Source organism: Nyctibius grandis, chromosome 30 (genome assembly GCF_013368605.1).
Source record: "Nyctibius grandis isolate bNycGra1 chromosome 30, bNycGra1.pri, whole genome shotgun sequence".
Classification (NCBI taxonomy): Eukaryota; Metazoa; Chordata; class Aves; order Nyctibiiformes; family Nyctibiidae; genus Nyctibius; species Nyctibius grandis.
The window spans coordinates 715,895-731,288 of record NC_090687.1 but is presented as its reverse complement, the minus strand read 5'-3'; the positions used below and the strand labels follow the sequence as shown (position 1 = coordinate 731,288).

At 45.2% G+C, this 15,394-nt stretch overlaps 1 protein-coding gene across 7 annotated transcripts in view; it reads left to right on the top strand.

Annotated features, from left to right (window-relative positions):
* Positions 1-761: 761 nt before the first annotated feature.
* TBC1D24 (TBC1 domain family member 24) overlaps positions 762-15,394 on the top strand; it is a 31,193-nt gene continuing 16,560 nt past the window's right edge. For 2 of the 7 annotated variants that reach the window (XM_068420245.1, XM_068420238.1), the window contains exons 1-4: positions 762-808; positions 4,384-4,437; positions 4,568-4,685; positions 14,159-15,193. In XM_068420245.1, the coding sequence (XP_068276346.1) occupies positions 14,235-15,193 (959 nt within the window). In that variant the 5' untranslated portion in view covers positions 762-808; positions 4,384-4,437; positions 4,568-4,685; positions 14,159-14,234. Of the gene's footprint in view, positions 809-1,250; positions 1,348-2,618; positions 2,675-4,383; positions 4,438-4,567; positions 4,686-8,767; positions 8,821-10,299; positions 10,465-12,162; positions 12,433-14,158; positions 15,194-15,394 lie in introns of those variants that run through there. The other 5 variants (XM_068420243.1, XM_068420242.1, XM_068420241.1 and 2 more) reach the window with 5 other exon arrangements.

Below are 15,394 nucleotides of genomic sequence, written 5' to 3'. Positions count from 1 at the left end.
CCAAGCCCGAGGCCTCCTTACCCTCCACTGCTGCACCCTGCCTGCCTGCCGCACCAGCACCGCCCCTCACCGCCACCCCTGTCACCCCTCGCAATCCCCCACCGCCCTCCACAGCCCCTCATCATTGCCCCTCATCCCCCCGGCCCCTCACTGTCACCTCACACCACCCCCCAACACTTCAAAGCCGCCCATCACCCCTCACAGCCCCTCACCAACCCCTCACAGCACCCCTGTCACCCCTCACAGCCCCCCACCAACCCTTCACAGACCCCCCATCACCCCTCACAGCCCCCCACCAACCCCTCACAGCCCCTCACCAACCCGTCACAGCCCCCACCAACCCCTCACAGCCCCCTAACCCTTCACAGACCCCCCATCACCCCTCACAGCCCCTCACCAACCCCTCACAGCCCCTCACAGCCCCTCACTGGCCACTCACAGCCCCCCATAGCCCCTCAACGATGCCTCAAAACCCCTCATCACCCCTCATGGCCCCTCCGCCACCCCTCACGGCCCCATCACCCCTCGCAGCCCCCCCACCGATCCCTCACAGCCCCCCCGTCACCCCTCACCAACCCCTCACAGCCCCCCGTCACCCCTCACCGACCCCTCACAGCCCCCCAGCCCCTCTCCCCGCCGCCCGCTCGGCCTCAAGACCACAGACGCCGCGCACGTGCCCGCGCCGCCCGGCGGCGCGCATGCGCGTGCCCGTCCCGCCGCCGCCGCTCCCTTTGCGCATGCGCGCAGCGCCGGCGCTCGCTCCCGCGGCCCCGCCGGCGGCGGCCGGACAGGCGCGGCGCTGAGGGCGGTAAGGGCGGCCCCGGCGCGGCGGGCGCCGGCCGAGGGGGTGGAATTCGGTGCCGGGCGGCGGGACCTCGGCGGCGCCTTCCCGGCGAGCGGCCGGGCAGGACCGGGAGGGGCCCTGCCCCGAGCCCGGCCTTCCTCGGGCCCCCTTGGCGGGCGGCGCGCTGGGACTCGCTCCCGGTGCCGGGCTGTGGGTCGCCGGGCGTGCCCGTGCGGGGCCGGTGCGGGGCCGGTGCGGCTGCGGCGGAGCTGCCGGGGGCGGGGCGGGCTGCGGCCCCGAGCCGCTGTTTGCGGGTCCGAGGTGCGCGGTGGCACCTCCGGGAGCTGTCGGTGTCCGTGGCGCTCCGCCCCCCTCCCCGCTGCGAGCGGCCTCGGGAGGCTTCGGGTTTGGTTTGTTCCAGCGCCTGGAGACTCGAAGGCGTTTGAGGGGCTTCGGGCGCCTCTTGGCTGAGTGCGCAGGTCGGTGCTCTCTGCTCCTACACTCGGTTCTGCGAAACACGGCAACACCCGGGGATGAGGCAGAGACAGACCCTCTGGTTACTGGTAATGCTCACCCAGATCCTCCCAGCTTACACTTATTCTGCCAGCTGGTCCCAGTTAAATTGCAGTTTGTATTCACGTGAAGAGCTCTCTAAACCCAAAGCTTGTCTTCTGTAGCTTCTTCCTTGAATACTTTAAAATTTCTATCACAAAATTTTGTTATGAGTTTATTTTCGTGTTGGTCTTCATCTAGGAACTGCTCTCTGAAACGTATACATGCATATAGAGCACATCCTTAAGTGGAAGATTGCTGTTGGGATATTGGGGCTGCCAGAATGTTACGTGAGCACTGGATTTAGGGTGCCCACTAGAACTTGCCAAAATGTTCTCGGCTCTTCTGGACCTACGAACAGGAGAGCAAATAACCAAGTGGATGGGGTGCGCTTAGCTGACTCCAGCCCCAGGTGGTCTCCGGGGGCAGCAGGAGAGATGATATCTTGCAGGTGCTGTTGTAGCTGTGATGAGAGGGAGGTGGGTGGTTCTGTGTTGAACTGTATTATCTTAAAACCTTGCATTTTTATGTCCAGTTCCTACAGGAAGCTGGAGCATCTGAAAGCTGTTCTGGCTTCCAGGAAATCCCAGTAGGATTGTCAGAGCATCCAGGAATACCCAGAGTGCAGGAATGACATGGATCACATCTAGAGCTCTGTATCACCAGAAAAGGGAATTCCCTCTTGTTAGAAGTTCCTTCTTTGTGCAATCACTAGCAGTGAGACTGTTGCAAAAGATTGCTGTCCAAGATAGTTTGCAGGAACAGCACTGATAACTCGAATCCAAGGACTCCAGCCTCATTTTATGTTAGCTCTTTATTGCTTCCAAGCAATACATGATACTTATGTCCTTTGTCATTTGCAAAATGGCTGTGGATAGTGTTGCACAATGGCTGGCTATTGGGATCTTTGTACTGAATGTCTTTTCTGTCATTAATATTTGAAAGTTTGCAGGTGTTCCTGCAGCTAGAATTCGAACTCGGGGGAAAGCAGCTTTCTGCTTCTCTTTTTTGTTGTTAATAATTAAATGCTGCCAAGTAAATGTTTCTAACAGGCTATCTGTGGACCCGTCACATATTGAAGCACCTCTGCTCTTCCCAGCTCTCACCTTTTATTGCGCCCTTTGTGTTCTCCCCTTGGTTGCCTTTGCTTCTTTATTCTGTTAATTTGAAATCTTGAAAGAGCCTCCTTCCCCTGACCAGCCTTGTCATTTGGACTGTAAAGAAAACTGAAGAAAAAGCTATTCCTGCACTAAAATTACCCTGTCCATAAATTTAAGGCAGGCAAGCAAAGCAAACCAGTCCACGCTGCACAAGTCTCTCACCATCTCCAGCACCAAGGTTATTGCAATCTGATAATACTACCCTGGCATGTGTTTAGATCGTAAGTGCCTTTGCTTCAGTGCCGAAGCCAGACAGAGTTAGTGACAAGCAAATTATTGGCATCAGACCGTGAATTTAGTCCTTGCTGTTCTTCTGGCTCTTTATAATACACCCTGCCCTGCCTGTTAGGTTGGAGAGGCCGCTAAAACTGCTTGTGTTGGGCTGTATGGATGCGTGCTCAGAAGCAGATAGATGTGTGTTAACACTCAAAATAGATAAATTGGTCTGAAAGAAAAATAGCTTTTATATTCCATCTGTACACAGCCTTGAATTGTGACTGAGAACTAAACTAAAATATCTTTTAAATGTCTGCTCATTTGGGGATGCCTTTATTGTTGGGTTTAATTGCAATGTTCTGACACGTTTGCATGGTGTGTGACTTGAGGGAGGGGCGTACAGGGGAGTTTGGCTGAGTAATGCTGGTCTTCAGCTATTTACTCTTCTTGTACTTGACCAGGCGCTCATGTGACCTTTCTAATATAAAAATAGACACACCTAATTCACTGTATTAATGATTGACTTGCTTGGAGTCCCTGTGTGTTGGTGGGAGTACATGCTGGAGATGTCCAGCGGTGGAATCAACGCAGCTTTCAATTCTCCAAGATTAATACATGAAAGTGCTTGGATCTGTGGTGTCCACACTCATAGGCTTTACCGTATCTCATTTGTTCTCCTCTTGCTTAAGCTTCTCAAGTTAGAGGACAGTTACCTGAGCTTTCAAACATGTTGCAAAAGACCACGTGTTGTTGATTCCCACTGTCTCAAGGAAGAGACTCAGAAGAAATCTCATAGGCTGCCGGTGTCTGTATTAATGAGCATGCTTAATTGTGCTTGAGGTGTACGCAGCTACATAATGTTAGCAAATAGGTGTAACTTTGGTGTAGCTACATCAACAATGGATTATTTTGTTACGTTTCTCAGGGGAGAACAACTTAACATTACAATAACTCGTAACTTATTACAATAACTCGTACACAGAGTTGTAATGACTGTATTTTGCAGGAAGCTCCAATAAAATCTGTTAGGCTGAATATCATTCATTTGAAAAGAAAAATAATGTTCATCAGATTAGTTCAAACTTTTCTCCCTGATAGTACAAGGGCCTGGCATATCAACCCTCAGCAAGTCAGCTGATCTAAACCCGCACTCCGTTGCAGATCTTCAGAATATATTCATTTTTGTTTTGGAACTGGGGATATAAATACTGCAAGCTGCAGAGCTGGTATTCTAAGATCCCCTGCCTGTGCAGCAAATACCTCTGATAGTCCTAGGAAGAGAGACACTCTCCAGAGGTTACCTGTTTAATACAGAATTTTGTACTTCCTATAGAGAAAGGGGGGGTGAACACTGCAGTAAGCTACAACGAGCAGGTTAGATAAAAATATTTATGACAAAAACGCCACGTGTAGTAATGCTCCTTGTGGTTTTAGAGACTGAAATGAGTTGTTTATGCTGTAAGCACTTTAATAACGTGGTTAATTAGCTGCTCTTCTCTATTGTGAGGGTATTTGTCACCTTGTTCTCTATACTGCAATTGCAAGGTTGGAAACAGGTTGGAAGTGCAGGCAGATGCTGAGGTTAATGGTGCACGTGATGCACATGGGTGTTGCCCAATGCATTGTTCAAAAAAGTCTAATTTTTAAATTATTTCCCCCCTCCACCAACAGGCCCAGCAGAAGGGAGTAAGCTGTAAGAAGATCTATACAAGGACAAGTTCTAAGGTAAGGATTAATAAAAGCACTTCAGTCTTGGGGGGTGGAGGAGTGTTGGACTTCTTTGTTGTTTTTTTTTTTTGTAATATCTTCCCTGTATACAGAAAACGTTTGCTTTATAATCTGATTCCATGTGTAGACAAGATTCCTGCTCCTGCTTTACGTTTCAATATGCGTGTAAGCTCTGTCCTCCAGCTGAGAGACTTTGAATCCATTGGCCAGTGCAGTGACACTTGACAGAGGACTAGACATGTCAGGTATGTTAAGTCCCTTTAGGTTTACTCGGAACAAGCACATGGGTAAAGAGCACCATCAACAGCAAAGCCTCTTTTATATATCCTGTGCTCTGGCCCCTTAACTATCTTAATGGCCTTCTAATGGGGCTGGTCTTGCCAAAGTTTTTCCTAGAGATTAACAATGTGCACTAATAGTAAGATTATAAACTCAATAGCTGATCTGTTGTTACAAATGCCCTTTGATTTTAAAATCGTAATCAAAATAATGCAGGACTAGTTTGGGATTCCACATTGGTTAGTTTTTCATTATGAAATGCTGTTTCTGTACCTTTGCTGCTGCAGAGGAGGTGTTTGCTGCTATTCTTTGACTTTCAGTAGAGCATAACTTTGGAAAGACTACAGAAATAAATATGAAAATGAAGCAATATATTGTTCAGGGTCCCTGAAACGCAACTGTTGGCATTCTGCCTGAGATTAGGTCCTCCTTTAATTGTAAAGTGCATTTGGATCTGGCTTGATGTTGCTGTCTGAACTCTCCTATGTAGGATAATCTGCCCTTTGTTTCAGGAAAGGGGTAATCCATTATCAGGGAAACCAGATTATTGAACCTTTTCTTCTGAGCAGCTTGGGAGAAAGGTAGAAAATCTGTAGGGTTCTGCAGAGCTAGAAGAAAATAAATTCTGTATAAAATGACAGCTTTAACGTTGTAATTTTTATATGCTCTTCTTACTGTAAATCGACTTTTATTTTCCAAGAGAAAACATCTACACCCTTAGCACTTAGTGCAGAGAATAATGAAATAGTCTGAGATTATAAGATTTTTCTATCCTGTTTTTAGCTGCCAGCTGAAATTATAGGGGCACAAAATTTACCCTGGAATAAACAAGATCTAGTGATAACTGCTGGTGTGAAGAGTGTATCTCCCCATTTGCTTACTACAGAGGCAAGGAGGGCGTGCAGCAATTTCCATAGGCTCACTAAGAGAGTAAGGACTTGCATGCTCCATTAGACCAGGGTTACTGGTTCATCTGCCCATTTCCTAATGTAGGTATCCCTTAAGCTCTGCAGCACTGCCAGATTAAGGCTTTGTATATTCATATATTGCACTGAGAGGTCTTAAATCAATATAAACATGTCCTATCAGTTACTTCAACAGAAGAATTAAATTGGCATAAGTATCCACACTGATACTTGTACTGCTTTGATTAAATTGTCTTTTTGTTTTGTTTTAAAGATGATATGGGGAATTGGGGTGTTGGCCTATTTCCTTGACAGACTTTAAATGGCACAGTTCGTATTTTGAACCTTTTGCAAGTGAGAATGTACAATGTTCATCCCTGTGGACATATTCCTGATAAATATTGTGAAGAATCGGAATTTGATCGTTAGTTTTAAAAAATTGGATATATATTTGTCTATATATTGTATATGGACAATATATGTACAATGCAATGTATGTTTTGTGTGTGTATATATATATTTGAATGGAAAATATATTTGTAGTAACAAGATACAGGCTGAGGCTGTGATAAGCTAGTTCTGCTTATACAGCACTTGAACAACAAAGGCTTCGCTGTAGCCTGCAGACAAGGCTCCTGATTCTCCCTGACCCTAGGGGACATATTGTTAAATCCTACATGGAAAGGGCTACTATTTTATGGAACAGAAGGATAAAAACTGGACCTGCCCCCGCTGCAGTTTGGGCTGCGAAGTGTTCAAGCAGCGTAGTGGTTGCACAGGTGCACTGTCGTGTAAAGACTGAACTCCTGAACATGCTGTTGTGATATTTGGTCACAAAAAGTACTGAAAAAGTATAATCAGGGACTGTTGAAACTGGTCAGACAGTGGGAGGAACAGGTCTAGGAGGTATGTGCTCTTTATTTAACCTCTGTAGTTTTCTCGTACTAATAAACCCATAAACATTGGCAATGCCTGTGAAATGCTTCTTGGCAAACCTCTCTTAGATACCAGGAAAGGTCACACCTAAGATTGTGTCTTCTAAGTGTAAAAATCCACGTGTGTTTCCATTCGTGCTCTCCACTGCTGTTCTGCACTTAAAGAAAATCTAAACACGTAAGAAATAAAACATGGTTACATGTACTCCTGTGGAGAAGGTTTACATAGGAGAAGAATAAATAAATCTGTGTTCAACATAAACAAATGCAGACATGTCTAAAAGGAGAACACTTCAAAGCACAGGTGTTTAAAGATATTTTTCTGCCAGGAAATGTTTGTAGTGGAGAGAGATCTAGAGGTGATAGACAGCATTCAGCGCAAGAGAACGGGAAAGTGGATTGGTTTATTGCATGTGGATTTGCTACCACGTCGGAGCTTTTCACTGACAGTTACATCTCATCTTTAGTTGCACATAGTTGGCTGTATTTCCAGATGGAGAAAGATATAAACTGAGGGAGGGGGGGGGGGAGAAAACAAAGTTTGAAGACTGAAGATTGCATGTTCAGTATAAAATTTTTATCAGAGCCAGAGTTTGCTGTTGGGAGATGGACCTGTTTCTAGTTACTTCAGTTTTTGAAACAAAGGGAAGAAGAATAGTTAGCACAATGTGAGGGATTTTTTCATTCTTGCAATTTGGGAAAAAACGGAAGGAAAAAAAAGTCAATATAGTGGGAAAATGGTACTGATTTCTCTGCACTACTTTGACAGATATTGTTTTTAAATGGATCATTTTTAATACATGATGTAAAATAGTTTTGCTGCTTAAATGCAGTTTTCTTTTGGTTTGCCGGGGTGGGAAATACAGGAATTCTCCTCTCTTTAACTTTACTAGTTGTTACTTGTTTTTTCTATGACGTGGGCAGGACAGAAATCTCCTGATCTACGTCTTTGATAACATTTACCATCCAGTATCCTCTTACAATGCTCTGTTCTTTAGCCTTTTTCACCCTTAGTGGAACCATTAACCATTTTTTTTCTCTTCCATTTTTTTCAAAAAGAGTGTTTTGGCTTTTTTCCCCCAGAGTTTTATCTTGTTTGTTTCTTGTGTGTTTATTTTGTACCTCTGTGGTATCTTCATGATCAGTCTAGCTCACAGGATCAACAGTGATTGAGCATTAGAAGTGCTTGTGTGATCCCAGGGCCGGGGATGGGAAGGAGGGAGTGCTTGCAGATAGAAGGCGTATGCATTTTCATAAATATAAGCTACTGTCATTTATCTGTCTGTCATTGTGTGTCTGAAATTTTGACTGTAATAAAATACACGATTGATTAATCACAGATAATTTAAAGACCCTGTTGAGGAAGGCAATAGTACTTTCCTAAGAATGACAGCATGGGTTTCTAAGACAAACCTTCTGCAACTGTGCTTCATGTGCAGTGGTGACATCCCAAGAGAAATCATCTAGATGCCTAAAGTTATGTGCCCTGTGGTGCAGCACTCTGATATCAGGTCTTTATCAGTTACTCAGGAAAGTGAGAGGTTTCTAGACTTTGTCCCAAAAGAATATCAAGAAAACAGCGGGGAGCCGCTAACTAATCCCCTATTGTTATTGGTAAACTGGTATTAGAACATTATCCAGAATTGTATTCCCAGAGCCCAGCTTGTGCTGGACACGGTGCCCAGGGCAAATCATAAAGAGGTCGAACTGCGTTTAACCTCGTTAAAGCAATCCATCGAACTCTGTGTACTCTACCGGAAAGGATCATCACTCCAGAATGCATCGACGTGGTCCAAATTGTTCTCCTACACAACATGAGCTAGTTGTGTTCAGCTTGTTCTAGTGCTAAATGGAGTGCTTCATTTTGGCCCTGATGCATCCATCTTCCTCAAGGCATAGGAAGTCACTGAAGCTATAAATGAGATAAAATATTCTTCTGATCAGGAGGTGTTTGGGGGAAGGGGAGACAGCACTGTGGTGTCCAGTCTTGTTTCCAGCTCCATGTAGCAGAGATGCCAAGGTGTGCTGCTGTCAGTCTGGGCTTGGGGAGCACTGCGGGATGCACTGAAGTACTCGGGGAGGAGAGAGTAACTGTCTGCTCGTTGTCTTTTATTCTGCAGTTATTACTGTCTTGGTGTCTTGGTTTGTTCTTCTGTCAGATTCTTTGGTGTATGAAGCAAACATCTCGGTCATGATTGAGTGTTCCTCAAGGATGGGAAATCACCTGCTTGGAGTTCTGGGTTCAATTTTCTTTCACTGAGGTGAGGGCTAATAGCTAGCAGTCTTGAGGAAGCAGTTCTCATTATCTGTTCACGTGCCTTCTGCCCAGATTAGTTTAACACGGTTATGAAAGAGAGTAGACTTGAGTCTTTTCCCTGGCTACATCACTACTCAACAGTATAAACAGCAAACGATATGCTGCAGGTCTGGGAGTTTAGCATTAGTCTTGATTTGTAGGGCAGCAAAAGAAAATATTTGCTTTCTGTTAGCACGTTGTAAAAATACATGCCAAAATTTTGTTCGTCGGTATCTAGCTGTATCTGTACAGTACGTAGCAAACAGCTGAATCAAAGGTGTTGTAACTGTCCCCGGGTAAGGTGAAAAATGTTATTTTCAAAGTTTGGAGTTGTTGTTATAGAGCAGCTACACTGGATTTGAATGAAGTGTCTTAATCAGCTATTAATCTGCAGTCAAACTTCCAGAATACAAAGTTGCAAGAATACCTAAATGGAATAGGGGACAAGGTTTTCCTGATTAATTATAATTTGTTTTTTTAGGAAACTCTCTTGTGTTTATTAAAAACAATATCAAATCATGTAATCTCAGGTTTTAACCAAAGTTGGAATTTATTTTTGAAAAGTTTAGAATGTGAATGTTTCACTGCTGTGGAGTGCTGCCTGTACTCTGGATTTGAAAGAAGTAATTGTCCTCTGGGTTAGTTGGACTTCAGATGTTTCAGTTTGCTAATTCCTGCATTTTGGAAAGGAAAAAAAATGATTGATGTTGGCCCTAGCCGTGTTATCTTTAGTAAAATTGTAGCCCTGTATTCTCCTTAATGAACGTTAAGTCATAATTCAAGTCTTATCTTTTCCTGCTGATGTATTTTTAGACACTTTCATGGACTTTTTTTGACTTTTGACTGTCACGCTTGGCTTTACTGCTGTGTATTTCATACAAATTGAGCGTGGTTTTCAGCTGTCTTCTGAGAGTAGCCCAAATGACAATGGGAAGAGCTAAGAGAATGGAATGGAAAATGCAGCTCGACTAGCAAGCTAAATATTTCCTAAAAATTTAGTCACTGACTTGAAATCATGCCAGTTCCAGTTGCCATGGTCATAGCTTGGTTTAGAATGGTAATGATTACTTGCTTGCTTCATAGTTTAAACTTCACTTTGAAAAATCTTTTGCCTGTTCTGCAGCCATTTTTGCTGTATCTTCAATACGCATTTTTCTAGTTCTGCTTCTCATTTGTGTGGGGTTTTTTTTATATTGCAATTAGCTGAAGAGTTCCATTATAAACTAATTGATTTAACAACTCAAAGTTATGTGGCAGTTACTAAGAAAAAAGCTTTTTCTCCTGGTTCTGTCCTTCTGTGTTAATTCCTACTGTTTTGTAAAAGTCACTGTGATTAGAAAGGATAATGGCTACTTCCCCTTAAATAAGGTATACATAATTTTCAAGCTGTGTTGTTGTTACGAGTAATGTAATTTTTTGGCTAATTTTTACAATCCCCTTATAGTTCTGTTCTAACAGGTACTTGACGGTGTTTCAGTTCTGTGCAGTTCAGATGCTGATCCATCCTGTTGTCCCCATGTCCACTTAGAAGATACTTACCACAGCATGATGCTAACTTCTCTGGAGTTACTTGAGCAAGAGGGAAAGAGTTTTGTTGCAATAAGGAGGTGTAAGTGGGTCTCTCTGCCTGCCTTTAACCATCTCTTTATACAAACACTTCATTCTGAAATGTTTTTTTCTCTTCTGCCTGTGTCTTACCCCTTCTTTATATGTGAAAGCTAAGTAGTTTAGGCAAAGAAGAGGCTTTGACACAGACATGCACTGCTCCTTAAATGACACCCCAGCCTTCGGTTCCTCCAAACAGAACAGTCTGTACTGCCTGCTTGCTCCCCCGCGGCAGGAGAGATGGGTAGGAAACAGCCCCGACTAGCTAGCCCTTTGCCACTGAGCGTGAGACAGCTTTTGTCTCCTCTTCCCACCGGCTCCAAGTTAAACATTCCTCTTTACATGGTTGCCAGAAGAGAGAGAACTTGCCCAGAGGGAGGGAGGAAGTTTTGGAAGGAGTGGGAGGAGGAGATGAAGGCTGGCTGGAATTTTCCTGAGATTTCTTGGGCTCTTCTTCTTTGGCAAGTAAATATTCCCATTGGAGACCCACTGGCTTACAGTAGCCGTTGGCACAGTGTCAGGAGATACACACCATTACACTGAAGCATGCTAATTCTGTTGGTTTTGCAAGCACAGTTAAGAGCTGGTCATGCTCTGGCAATCTCAACAGTGCCCATTTGCTTTGCTGTCAGTTGCTCTTGCAGCGTCTAGAGCTTTGAAGAGCAGAAGCAGCCAGACCTACTTGCACACCCAGCAGATTTATCCCAGCCGAAGTATGTATAAGGCCGTAAGCTCAAATCAAAAGTTCCAGCAGTCTGACTTCCATCCTCCAGCCACGGACTTCAGTGAGCTTGCTGAGGAGCACGTGCTCATCAAATTCATTAGTTTCTGGAATGGGCAGTCACGTCCAGAGAGAAAAATGACTGTTTGATGCAACCTCTAAATATGCCTGTGTCTCTGAACGATAGAAAATGAGACAGGAAAGAGTAAGGAAGAGGGAGAAGAAGTGGGCCCCGCACTTCAAGGAAGATGTTGAGGTGTTGGAGCAAGTCCAGAGGAGGGCGACCAAGCTGGCGAAGGGTCTGGAGGGTCTGACCTCCGAGGAACGGCTGAGGGAGCTGGGGGTGTTTAGCCTGGAGAAGAGGAGGCTCAGAGGTGACCTTAGTGCAGTCTACAACTACCTGAAGGGAGGCTGTAGCACAGCGGGAGTCGGCCTCTTCTCCCAGGCAACCAGCGATAGGACAAGAGGACACAGCCTCAAGCTTCGCCAGGGGAGGTTCAGGTTGGACATTAGGAAGCATTTCTTCTCAGCAAGGGTCATTAGCCATTGGAAGGGGCTGCCCAGGGAGGTGGTGGAGTCACCATCTCTGGAGGGGTTTAAGAAAAGACTGGACATGGCACTTAGTGCCATGGTCTAGTTGACATGGTGGTGTCAGGGCAACGGTTGGACTCAATGATCCCTGAGGTCTCTTCCAACCTGGTTGATTCTGTGATTCTGTGAAAGTTTACAGGAAAAAGGAGAGCCACTATGTAACTCTGAGTATCTTAGAAGTTGTCTCATATGATGGGCATTTTATGTAACCCTCCTTAACATACGCAGCTCCCAAGGGTTGATGGCAGAAGGGGGAAGCTGTTGCATAGCAGAGACTCCAGCAAGCACAGGATAGTAATAGTTTCTATGCTGAAGTGACCATGAACAGAATGGTTCATCTCTCCATGCTTTGGTCACTGCTAAATAGGATTAAAATTCTCTTTTCCACAGGGATATTATTCTAGAATTTGAATTAAAGATAATGAGTTTCCCTGTGGTTCCGAGGCGGAGAATGACAGAAAAATGTTAACTTCCAAGGAGCCGACATTGACTCTGTGATGGACTGGTATCCTACCAGTGTCCTGAAGACACGCTCTCAGCTCACACTGAGAGGCATCGTTTCTGAACACTGTAAGAACTGAAGTCAGGACAATGTGTTGCCTGCTTTAATTACGGTCTGAGAATTAGTTTCAGATGTGGAGAACACAACAAAAAGAAATGGTGAGCGTTTCTGTATTGCTCTTACATTGTACAAAGATGACTCAAAAAGAATCTTATTTATTAAAAGAAAAACAAAAAGTAGTAAATGTTTGGTAGAGAAGGGCCATCCAAAAGCGTTCTCTGACAGGCTCCTGTGTGTTGCTGCCAGCCTTTTGAAAGAGGAGTTAAATTTTGGAGTTTCAGCATGTGATTCCAAAATACCCAGATTAATATTTAGTCAGAATCTAAAACTGTCTCAATTAATGTATGGCTGTCCAAGCTAATGCTAATTGTATGTTTATGAACTTCTGTCTACTTGAGGCAAAATGTTTGGTTTACTTTCCTGTAGTAAAGTAGGGAGGATGACTTGTCTGTTTTGATGGTGTATCTACTTTAATACCTGTTGTACAAAAGACCATGCTAGTAAATGCGAGGTTCCATGTGTTCTCCAGTCTGTTGACACAGAAATGACTAAGGGTTCTTTGGAAGCATTTCAATAACTGTTTTGTTGATTTAACCTTGCTACATTATGTCTTAAATTGTACAAAACAGTTTTATAGGCCTGTTGTGTTTTATAGGGCTTATCTGCCTTTGCAGAGTGTGCAACATCAACGGCCGTGTGCTTCCTAGCTTTAATCTGGCACTGAGGACACGTTGGCAGAGCCATTCCAGCACTGGGCAGACGTGTTGCCTGCTGCTATTAGGGCGTTTTATTGTATCTCCCCTTCTACTTTTGCACTGGCATGATTAAAGCTGATTCAGGCATTAGTGGTTGCAGTCATGCTGTCTGCTGGGACATGGGTGTACTTTGAAGTTGGAGTCGACTGGTAGATCACGTAAACATGTGATTTGAGGAACTAGAGGCCAGAACCTGGTCTTTCAGCTCCTGGTGCTGTCGCAGTGGTGTGTGTTTTTAAAATCTCCTGACGCTGGTGATAGCAGCCCCTCTAGAGGGTGATCTGGTCACAGGAGGGTGTGCAAGGTCAGGACCACAAGTCCAGTGCAGTACTCGAGAGAATTAAGCAGCAGTTTCATGAAGCTGTTTTAAGCTGACGTGAGCATGTACTGCAGTCAGAAAGGGTGGTTCTGTCCTGCACTCATCTTTGTTCTGGCACTGACGTCGGTCTGGCTGACCATACAGCTGTGCATCTTGCTTATCCAATGGAAAAGAAAAATTGTACCAGATTAACAAGCTAATCTCGGTGACTGTGTGGCCACACAAGTGCTAGTACCAGCACAGAGAAATGACTAAGAACACAAGGCTGTGGCTAGCAGGAGGTCAGCATCTCTTGTCGCTGGCCATGCAGTCTGAGAACAGTGTAAACTGCTCGTGAGACTGCATCCTTGTAGCGTAGATAAGTTACTTCCCCAGAGAATTAGGAAGAGAGACTGCAAATTGAACAGACTTTACAATGGGTATTTTTGAAGTGGGAGACTTCAGTTCTCTAAGCGAGAAGTTAACCGAAAGGTGCTTGGACCTTTGGTTAGGGAGATTAACTTCTTGTGGAGATGTCCTCAGACTCAGCCCCTTGGCTGGCCATTGAGAAATTAGTATGAGTTATTGAGAGAATGGAAATAAAGTTTGGGTTAAAAATAAAAAGGCACATGTCTAACTTTCTTTGCTTTAGAAAACGGTTTTGGCATTGCAGGAACAAGCTGAACGTACGTGTGTGTTCCTAAAGAAAATGGGAGATTAACTGTTACTCAAGCCTCTATTTTTTTTTTTTTTTTGCTTTTCTTTTTGCAGGAAAAGCTGCAAGTCCTTTAATGACCAAATAAGATCTCCATTCTCATTATTTATCTGATATGCTTCTCCTGGAGTCATGGATGAATACACCCGCTTTGTGGATTGGGACAAAATGGATGTTACTGTCCAGAGCCAGGATGCGAAGGAGCTAACCTGCACAGAGTTCCAGGAGCTCAAGCAGCTGGCCCGGCAGGGCTACTGGGCCAAGAACCACTCTCTGAGAGCCAAAGTGTACCACAAACTCATTAGCAATATCCCATGCCGCACAGTGACCCCAGATGCAAATGTGTACCGGGACATCGTTGTGAAGATCGTTGGAAAACGTAACAGTAGCTCCCTGCCGCTGCCGGAGTTTGTGGATAACAGCCTGGTCCCCACGTACTGCTTGAACGCAGAAGGCATCGGGGCGGTCAGGAAGATCATACTGTGCGTTGCGAATCAGTTCCCAGACATATCGTTTTGCCCAGCGCTGCCTTCTGTGACAGCTTTGCTCCTCCACTACAGCAAAGATGAGGCAGAATGCTTTGAACAAGTTTGTCGCATCCTTGCTTGCAACGACCCATCGAAGCGGCTCATCGATCAGACGTTCTTGGCTTTTGAGTCCTCCTGCATGACCTTTGGCGACCTGGTCAACAAGTACTGTCAGGCAGCACATAAGCTGATGGTGGCGGTGTCCGAGGACGTGTTGGAGGTATACTCCGACTGGCAGCGGTGGCTCTTCGGAGAGCTGCCTATGGTGTACGTTGCTCGGGTCTTTGACGTGTTTCTGGTGGAGGGCTACAAAGTTCTCTATCGCGTTGCGCTGGCCCTTCTGAAATTTTTCCACAAAGTGAGAGCCGGGCAGCCCATGGAGTCTGACAGCGTACAACAGGACATTCGGGCTTTTGTGAGAGACATTGCCAAGTCGGTGTCTCCAGAGAGGCTCCTGGAAAAAGCCTTTGCCATCCGCCTCTTCTCGCGGAAGGAGATCCAGCTCCTGCAGATGGCCAACGAGAAGGCTTTGCAGCAGAAGGGCATCACGGTCAAACAGAAAAGGTAGGGCCCTCGCTACAGGTAGCCTGAGCGATCTCGTGGGTGTTCCCAGCGTGATGAGCAGTCAGTCAGTCAATCCTGGGTGACTGCTGGGGAAGGAGAAGAGCTCTACTGGTACATGCTGGTATCTCTGCTGATTTTTTTTTTTCTTCTCTGCAGAAAAAGTCAGCAGCCCCAAAATTAAGCATTGCTGGGATTGTAACA